Raw genomic sequence first — 10567 nt, forward strand, 5'->3', positions numbered from 1 at the left:
TTCTGTTTTAGAAACAGCAGGTGCCATTTGATAAATTAGAGTCTTTGATTCAGCACCATTAGTAGCACCTGAGGAAGTGATCTGAGTACAATTTGTGGGAGAGATGTCACTTTCTTTTATTTTTCTCCAAGTCCCTTTCGTAGGTACTTGATTTTCTTTAGTTTGTTTGGTTGTTGAAACAGAGTTCACGTGTTTTTCATCCTCACTTTTTGCCTTTTCACTGGACTCTGATGAAGCGGAAAGAATTGAGGATGAGCTTCCTGTTCTTCTCCAAGTGCTTACTCGAGGAAGGGATGATGAATGTTTGCTGTGTTCACGTTTCCAAGTTCCTGACCTGTTGATGGGAAGTCTGGAAGGACTTTCAGAATGGGACCGTGCTATATCATGGCGCTTTGCTGGTCTCCCATCATTGTACTCTATAGTAGGGCTAAGATTAGGTGGGAGTTTTCGCCATCCACCAGGCTGAACAGACGAATGTGTGGATAAAGACATATCAGGAAGAGAAGGACTTAAAACTGGAGTCTGTGCCTGGGACCTAGTGGGAGAATTTGGTCTAGAAGATGGAGAAAGAGATTCAAATGAAGCAGATTCCTCCAATTTTCTCCGGAGGGTTGGGCTTGGAGCTTCTTTGATGAAAGTTGACTGACATACTAATACAGGTCTCTCTGATCTATCAGATTCACTTCCACTAGATTTAGTTGAAGACATTCTAGAAAGTTCTACCTTTTTATTAGATCCATTGCTATTACTCATCTGATTTAGCCCTTTGGAGGCAGACTCACTTCTTGGAATGCTACTGCCATTCTTGGAGAAGCTGGTTTGTTTGGTAAGGTTCTGTTGGCTCATTTGTCTACCTGGGGATGTATATGGCATTTTCCCAGAACCTGAGGATTTAGTTGAAGCAGTACTAGGGGATGATGTCCTTGGCAGTTGAGATAATTTATTTGGAGGACTGATACCATTTCTACCAGGAGAAATTGAGTTTCGCCCTGGTGACTGCATAGGTCTACTCAGGGGCTGCTGGGCAGGTCTTGAAGGCGTGGAATCTCTAGATCCTGATCGAGAAGATCCTTTATTGGATCCACCTGGCTGGGGAGCTGGCCTGCTAACAGGGCTTAATTCTGACTTTACTGACGGCTTGGTTCCTCTGGGTGAAGTAGTGGCTGTCTGACTTTCACTTGGACTTTTGGAAGCTGGAGTCTTAAGGGGTGGGCCTTTTTTAGAAACGGGACTTGTACTTGATGAGCTATTTCGAACTCCTGGAATATGAATCATTGTCCTGCCTCGAGAAATTGAAGGCATGTTTGCTTGAAGGGGTTTCATTTGGCTTAAAACTTCTGAATTAGATCGAACTTTTCCAGTAATCAGACTCTTATAAACTTTCTTCCCTCCTTTGATTCCTTTATTTTCAGATTCTATCTTTTTCGCTTCCAAAGTACTCTTCTCTCCAGGCTTTAAAATTCGAGGGCCTTTATTACCTGTAAAAGGTTTTTCCTCTTGATCAGGTGTAAGATGAAATGGTGACCCCAGAGAGATTCCAGATTTCAGGGAAAGGATAGAATCTGAGTCAGATGAAGCTTGTCTGGAGAGACAGGCAGCAGCAGCAGCTTGATGTAAGCTGCTCACAATGGAATTTGCACCTTCTTGGATAGCTTTCCAATCAAAGTTTTCTGAATCAGGGGATAAACCATGTTCTGAGTCTGGTCTCTGAATATCTTTCAAATCAAGCGTCAAATCTTCTGCTAGTATACCACCCATATTTCTGGGGCTATGCTTTTCATTATCACTCTTGAATCTTGAAGGCTTTTTCTTTTTTGGCATTGCAGAACTTATACATTCCTGTAAAAGGTCATCTTCAGAATCAATACTAAGAGAACTGAGAGAACTGTTTCTTGAGAAACAAACAGGGGTATCCTCAACATGAAATGACTTCGGCGCATAACCTGATGCCTGAGGTTTGCTGGTCTCTCCTTGTGAGTCAGGGCGCTCAGTCTCTTTGATAGGCTCATTTTCTTTGCTGTTGTTGTTTTCTTGGTCAATGTCACTGAGAGAACTCAGAGACGAATTCCGAGAAAAGCAAACTGGGGTATTTTCAATAGCAAAATTCTGTAATTTTTCATCAGTGGCTGCCACTCTGTCGGGCATGTCTTTGGATGACTGAGGGAAAGTGGACTGCTTGTGCAGGACGGGTTTAGGTTGACCTCTGTTAACTGGAGGCTTCGGGACAGCCTGTGTCTTATTAGCTGATTGCTGGTTTGAGGTTAGTTCTGTGTGGTTGTTAACTTTAGCTTCTGAGTCCTTATTTTCTTTCCCCTTTCTTAATTCAGCCTTTTCCCTGGAAAGGTCAACATCATCATCATCGAAATCTAGAGAGCTCAAAGAATCATTTCTTGAAAAGCAGTAAGGAGTTCCTTCAATTGGTGTATAATGATGAGGTGAATCAAAAGTAAAACTTCCTCTGACTCGATCTTCATTATTTGGCAGCTTATCGTTGAAGTCTTTGGGATTATTTTTAAAATTCTGTTTCTTTGAATCTTTGTTGTCTGAGAAAGTTCTTTCAGCATTTACACTGTTTTTTGCATCTGCATTTTTTCTTACACGTGTCCTATATTCAGTATTCTGTGGCATAGGTTTTACTGGAGATGTCGGTTTCTTTTTCTTGCCTTCTGACTGGTTTTTGTTGGCTGCAGATGCTGAGGCTTGCTGGACCTGGTCTATTATCTTTTTCACACGGAATGGCTTGTGACTTTTCCCTTTAGGCATAGCAGAATTAATGCATTCTGCAAGAATATCATTTTCCTCTGTCTTATTGTCATCCAATTCAGGTATAGTCATAGATGAAGTTTTCCCCCTCGGAACCTCATCTGTACTTCTGCCTTCTGTGGGAATGGTATCTCGTTTTTCAAATTCAACTGGCTGGGCCCCTGCTCGAACCCCTTGGCCAGTTAATTCATGTGGAGGAGAGTCTATTGCTCGATCACTTAGAGCTGTAGCTGTGGAGAAGTTAATAGGTGTCCCGTCTACACAATAAACCCGGGGCATCACATGCTTGTGTGCCTGGACCCTGTTCTGTGACGGTGGGAGTTTGTACACGGGCAGCTGACTTGGCTTCCTGGCCACAGGGGGAGGCACTTTGGAAGCAGCCGGGGCCGCCTTTCTGGCTTTGTGAGATGATTTTCTTGGCATGGCAGAAATGATACATTCTTCTAGTATTTCTATATCATCATCATCTGAATCATCTAATAGATCTTTTTCAGAGTCAACAGATTTTTCTGCCTCTTTTTCTTGGTGTTCATTTGATTCTTCAGGCTGCTCACATTCTGTTTCATTTCCATTGTCATTTTCCTGAACTGGAGGCATTATTCGTAATTCTACATCTTTCTGTATAAACGGTTCATCGAGGCTCAGAGCACTCAAGCTAGAGGAACATGAAAATCCATCTGGAGTACTTTCCGTGGCAAAGTGTAATAAGGTATCAGCATCTTGGAGAACCTGGACCCTCTGAACGGCAGCGTTTACAGCAGCTTGCTTCGGCCCACTCTCTTTCTTTTCAGTGTTTGGGACTTTATTTTTAGATGCCTCTCGTTTAGTCGGAACTGTCTGAGGAGGAGGTGGCGGTGGGGTTTTACTTCTGCTTGGCGGCATGGTTTGTCCAGGGCTATCTGGAAGGTCACTGGGGCTAATAATGCCACTTATCATTCCACTGCAGGGTTCACTCTGAACAGAGCTAGCAAATGAGCGACTCTCAAAACTGTCAAGTGAACTGACAGAAGTGCATCTGCTGAACATCAGTGGAGTCTCCTCAACATAGTGCTCAGGTGGACTTTTAGGTGTCTGAGCACCACTTTTTGATGGAGATTTGGCCCCAGAAGAAAATTCAACAGCCTTGTGCCTGGCTGGTTCTGAAGAAGATAAAGCTGAAGTCTGGATTCGGTTGGGTTTGGTTTTCACGTGCTGAGGTACTGCTGGGACTTCACTCACTGGATCCTCAGCTGATCTGGTTGTACTGTTTTCTTTTAGTTCTGCTATCTGTAAAGTATCAGCAGAATCCGTTTTCTGTGTTGTCTGATCACATCCTATTTCATCCTCTGCTGATGACAAAGACGATAATGAACTACACCTTGAAAAACATATAGGGGTATCTTCTACACAGTAAGTCTGAATTGTTTCTTGGTTGATAGAGGAAACTTTGCAAGAGGCAGCTTTTTGAGTCTGAGCACTCGGGTTTTGTGCCGCACTTGGATGAAGCTGATTCTGCCTTTTGGCATTAGATGAAGGTGTGGTTGTATTCTCACTGCTTGAAGAGATGTGTTCAGTTTTAGTACTTTGTCCAGACGGACTCTTTGAGAAGGGAAAGGATGGCTTTTGTGAGGATGGGACATCTGTGGCGTATTTTAAACTATAATCAATTGGCTGATCCACATGATGTTTTTCATCATCATATTTTATGCTGTAATTTGTTGGTCTCTCCTCTTCTTCATGTTGGTCTTCCTCAGAATAACGTTCACTGTAGTTGGTTGGCTTATCATCTTCATAATCATCTTCCTGACACAGAGACTGGTTTACATTTTGATTGATTCCATGATTAGAACCCACTCGATTAGTTTCCGAACCACTGGGTCCCCTTGACCTATATGGGGACACACACTCTTGCTGTCCAAAATGTGGCTGGAACTTGAGGTGATTCTCGTCAGTGCTCTCATTATATGTGGGGAAAGTGCTGCTCTGGCTCCTTGCCTGCCGGTGTTCGTTTTGTTTGATTTCATCTTCTATTATGTGTTTGTGCCTTGCCCATCTTTCATTCTGTGAGGGACTTTGCCTTCCAGAGTTCAACTGCTCATCTGAATATTTAAGACTATAATTTATTGGTGTATCGAGTTCCCCATCATTGTCATCCATATGATTTGCACTATGGATTTTATGGGCTAGGTCGGCTGGATATTGACCATAACTGCAAAATTTACTTTCATCGTCTTCAGAATAGGATTCAATTGAAGGTTTCATCTGACCTCTTTTCCCGTAACCATCACTGCTACTCACACTATTTAAACTATCATTTGAAGATCTCTTATATTCCAATTTGGCATAAGGCATAGGACAGGTCCTGTTTGACGTTTCCGACTTAGGAAAGCTGTAGCTGTTTGAGTGTGTATGGGAAGCAGAACTTCTTCTCAGTGCATTCCTCTCATCTGTTACACAGTGTAATTCAGTAGTAGACCCACTTCTGTCTTCTGGTGGGGCATGAATGGCTGACACTTCCTCCATGACTTTGGCAATCTGGGCAGTAGTGGAGATCTGTAAACTGCGCTTTGAAGAGGGTCCTGCGTTTTCTGTTGCTGGATGGTAGCTGCCTAGACCAAGTCCTCGCTCTCTCTCCAAACTTCTATCTTTTTCAGAACGAGAACTATCTAAGCTCCCTCGTGATGAAGAAGAGCTAGGCAACACTGTAGTGTTTAAATACGGTGAAAGGACAGTCACATTTCCAGCATTAAAATTGTCTGACTTATTATCTTCATGCCGATTGGTGTCAAAACTATAGTCACCATACAGATTTTGCTTGTGTCTCTGTTTAGTACGATGAGAAGCCTTGGGGCTTAAATTGTCTATGTTGTCAAATGTTTCTGACAAATGCTGAGCATCCAATTCCGCTTCGAGGGCTTTCTGTTTCCTAACATGAAGAGATGGCAGACTTGAACCAGGAGACATGATATTGGCATCCTTATACTTAGCAGGTCTATTTGCCATGAGATTCCTTAGAGCTGCAGCACTTCCCATTGCAATCATTTTGTGCTTTGAATGAATGAGGTTCTTGAGCATGCTAACTGCCCCCATGTCCCATAATGCTTCTTGGTCTTTAGGATTTCTTGCTGAGAGATTCCACAAGGTTCCACATGCATTACTGACTATAGTCAAACTGTGAGATTTCAAGTGTTGTAATAAAGTTTGTAGGCAGTTGTTCTCTCTTAGAATTTGTCTGAAATAAAAATAAGATACCATGAAATTAAGGTAATGTATATTCACAAGTAAAACAACATTCAACAATTTATATCAAAAGACAAGTACTAAAATTATATATGGCACAAAATATACCAAATTATTCTATAAATTCCAGGCATTCTACATCTCTTCTGCTTTTTCTTTGCTGACTTAATGTTTCCTGTTTTAAAATACTTCTCTGTCTGATGGAAAGGATTAATTCTAACTTACTCTGCTTTATCTATTTTCATCATCTAATAGCTTTAAAAATTTTTTCAAAGAAGATACATTTCCTCTATTTACCTGACGGCAGAACTCACTAAATGAAGGACTAGAAATTTATCATGAAAGATTATGCTGAATAGGAATTCTGTGGACATTTATTCTACATGTGGCAGATAGGAAAACTTAAGAGATTCCCCCCCACCCCACACCTTTATTTATACTTCCTAGGTGACCCATGTAATTAGGGAGCATACTGAAAGCTACTAAATCAGTTGACTTTTGGCAGGAATTCCTGTATCTCTGGTTGGATTTTTGTGATACTGATATCCATCCCCTGTAAGTACTTTTGTAAGGTATAAGTGTAATTGTTATTTTTAAAAGAAAGTGAGTTAAATTTTTTAAAGACTGAAAGAGAAAGGTTGAGAATCAACATGCTGAATCTTGGGACTTAAAGGAAAATGACTCTGTTTCATGCTCGCCCTCATGCTTGGGAAACTGAAGTCTAACGATGGCCTATTCAGCATTGTTGTCTTATGTGCCGCTGAGTTGCCTGCGACTCAACACAAGCGACTCATGGTGACCCTATGTACAACAGCTCTGAACCTGGCTCTATCCTGTGCCAACCTTATTGACACACCTACCCACATTACCCCAGTCACTGAGTCAATCCATCTCACCCAGGGTCTCCTCTCTTGTACTGTCCTCCACCCTACAAACTGACTCATCAGAGTGCATGATAAGCTTCAGTAGCCTAGTTATTAACTGAGTGCTTCGTGTGTTTAAGGAGTCTTCTTTGTATAGAAGAGTGAGCTATTGTAGTTTGTGCATCAAATACTTAATAAACATTTACAGTCTTCAGAAGCTCTTCCTATAAAAGTATCTGGTAGTCCTTTTGAAAAGGAGTATTCAGACTTTTAAAAATGAGAGGACAATAGGCAAATATGCTGTGAAACAAAACCATATTTTTATTGACATAATAGAGTTCAAGTTCTGAAAATGTGCACCCTGTAAATGATTATGTTCCTTAATTACTGATGTTAAGATTTTTAAGTCATACTCATAAATTGTGTTTTTTCCCCAACTAATTTAATTTATAAGGCCGACATTCCTTTATGCCATACTAACAACTATTTGTTATTGCTGTGGTGTCGTCGAGTCAGGACTGACCCGTGGCTGATCCTCTGGCAGGTTTTCAGAGGCAGTGAGGAAGAGATTTTTTCCAATTTAGTATTTGTGATTGTATTTTTTTTCCTTCCACATGGGGTGTTATATCTTTGAACTGTCACTAGATTCCTTCATGATACTACGAACACTTATTTATTACAATACATGTATTAATGAGTTAAACTAGAAATTATATTTTCACTATAATAAATATAGTTTAGACCTTTGTAATTTGTAATTATACAAATCACTGCTTACAATTAGGGAATAAATTCTACATAAATTCATTTAAAAAATGACAGAACACTCTGTATATACCTGTGGTCCTCATTGGTCGCTATCAAGCTGGACACGTTGCGCAGTATCCCACCTCCACTTTCAATAATGGCTAAGGTATTTGTCTGACTCCGGTAAGTAAGAGTGCCAACCAAAAATGCAAGTGCACCATCCACAGCACATATGTCAGCTTTATTCTCAGTGCAGTGTGCTGACAAATTCCATAAGGCACTCAGGACACTTTTGAGAGTTGATTCCTAAGAAAACAAATATGTATTACCTAGAGTTGGAATTTGTCTTTGACAAAGTCTATGTTTACTTCTATACTGACTACATTCTATCTATGTTGAATAAATTACATTTTTATCTTCCATATTGCCTACATACTCACTGATAAAACAGGAATCTTCACTAAAAATCGCTAGTTTTTAGAAAGTATAAAACAAATTATGTTAGTTATAGTCCTATGAAATAAGCAGAACACATTATTAAACTAATGACAGTTTTGAACTTCATTCCAAGAAGATATAAACATCATAGAATTATTAGAAAGTGGAACAGTATTGATATGTATTATTAAAAAAGTCACATTTTCAGAATAATGGAAATCAGAACAAACCTCCAATGCCAATCTGGAAGGAGACCTAACTATTGTTAAATGAAGATTCAAGTTGCATAATGGTATGCACCAAGTTTTGTTTGCATAAAAAAATACACATAAATACCAATGTGAGGTTGATTTAAAAAGAATAAACCTTAATAAAAAGTAAAAAAAAAATACGGAAGTATACTAGAAAATTTCAGTATTTTAAACCTTCTAACAAAATAAAGTACAAAAAAAGGGGTAAAAAGAAAAACAGAGCTCTTTAATATACAGTATCATAGTGAACTGTCAAATTATAATTGAGAAAGATCCCCCCATATGCCAAGTTCTTTATTGGTTTTATTGGGAGAAACACCGAGTACGCTCAAAACTTGTCATGATTCTAACATTAGCATTTCTTTGTATTATGTATCATCTACAAAGGAACAAACATGCATTAGAAATTGATTTTGTGCCTCTCACAATTAAGGACCATCCTACAGGGTACAACATAGCAAACTGATACATGCTTTGTTTTAAAAGTACAAATTATTTTGGGGGGGGAGGGGAATAGAGACAAAACCAAGTATTGTAAATGTATGATTATTTTGCAGCTTGAATTTAATAAAATAAATGAGGTATTTCATGGAGAAAGCAGCTCTGTAGAAATATAAGACCTGTATTACCAACATCGATGGTAGCAAACAGTCAAAAAGACACGTTGCATTTGGCAAAATTACTGTCAAGAACCTCTTCAAAGTGCTAACGAGTAAGACTGCCAGTTTAAAGACTAAGGTGGGCCTGATTCAAGCCAGAGAATTAGTAATTGCTTTTTATGCAAGTGAAAGTTGAATAATGTATATGGAAAACCAAAGAAGAAATGATGCTTTTAAATTGTGGTATTGGTTTAGAGTATTGAATACTGCCAAAAAGAACAAACAGGTAAGGATGGTGAAATTCTGTCTCACAAACTTTGGGCATATTTTCAGAAGGGTTCAGTCATTGGGAAAAAGATTTGCTTGTGGGAAAGCTAGAGGGTCAACAAAAGAGAGGAAGACCCTTCAAGAGATAGACTGACACATGACTGCAACCATGGTCTGGAGGATGGCAGACAGATTGAGGATGGTGAAGGATAGGGCAAGGTTCAATCCATTGTTATCTGACATTGATCTATTTGATGGCACTTAACAAGAAGAGAGAGTTCTAACAGAAGCAGAGGGGCTGAAAAAAATATGTCCACATAATAAATACAGCAAGTAACTTGCTCTGGGCTTTGGTTCTAAGAGAAAAATGAAACACTACAGAAGTTAGAAGCAATAGAGAATTTATTTTCATCTTCAAGTTCCTGGGGTTCTTAGGCACAGGTGGAACATAAAACAAGCACATGAAATGATGCCCAGTATCATGAGGCATTCATTCACTGCCATCAAGTTGACTCCCATTCATAGCCATTCTCCATCTGGTCTGAAGCTGTAAATCTTCACGGGAGTAGATTTTTCCCATCTTTCTCCCTCGGAGCCATTAGTGCATTCAGACTGCTGGAGAAGGCCTTCGGGTCAGCAGCATATAACCTGCTATGGGCTATGCCACCAGAGCTTCTTAACTAGTCAACAGGGAGACAGAGACCACTTCACTCCCTTTTAGATAAAAAAAAAAAAAAAAAAAAAGGAAAACAGTAGGTGCTGGTAAGGTTGTGAAGAAGCTGGAAATGTCATCTAATTACTGGTGGGAACAAAAAGCTGTATACCCACTGTGAAAAAGTTTTACAGTTCTTCAAAAAGCGCAACTCTTCCACTCAAAACTCACTGCTAGGGAGTTGATTCTCTTATCAGGTTTTTGAAGCTGTAAATCTTAATGGGTGTTCACTGCCTTATCTTTCTCCCAAGAAGCAGCCCTTGGGTTTGAGCTACTACTGATCTTTCAGTTAGCAGCCCAACAGTTACCTACTCTCTACAACACTAACCTATGACATCATCTGAGCACTTTCTAGAACTACCATTTGACACTCATATACCTGAGAGATGTGAAAGCAGTGGCACTCAGCATACACATATGCCAACTTCACTGCAACACTTTCCACAATAGCCAAAATATGGAAACAACAAAAATGTTCACCAATAAATGAATGGATAAACAATGGATTATGCCCACAATGTAACAGTATTCAGTCGTAAAGATAAATGAGATCTGGCGAGCTCTGGTGGCCTAGTGGCAAGAAGCTACACTGCAATCCCAGAGGTGTGTGGTTCAAATTCACCAGATGCTTTGCTGGAGAAGGAGGAACAATTTCCTCCTGTATCAGTCAAATCTGATTTGATGGTATACACACACACACACACACAC

At 39.8% G+C, this 10567-nt stretch overlaps 1 protein-coding gene across 1 annotated transcript in view; it reads right to left on the reverse strand.

The window, feature by feature from the left end:
- APC (adenomatous polyposis coli) overlaps positions 1–10567 on the reverse strand; it is a gene marked incomplete at its 3' end in the record, with an annotated part of 125609 nt that continues 115042 nt past the window's right edge. The window contains exons 15-16 of the mRNA XM_006886699.1: positions 7684–7898; positions 1–5974 (exon numbers count right to left, since the gene is read on the reverse strand). Coding sequence (XP_006886761.1) covers positions 1–5974; positions 7684–7898 — 6189 coding nt within the window. The remainder of the gene's footprint in view (positions 5975–7683; positions 7899–10567) is intronic.

The sequence above is a fragment of the Elephantulus edwardii genome, unplaced genomic scaffold, assembly GCF_000299155.1.
Source record: "Elephantulus edwardii isolate Elephantulus edwardi_28Jun2011 unplaced genomic scaffold, EleEdw1.0 scaffold00050, whole genome shotgun sequence".
Lineage (NCBI taxonomy): Eukaryota > Metazoa > Chordata > Mammalia > Macroscelidea > Macroscelididae > Elephantulus > Elephantulus edwardii.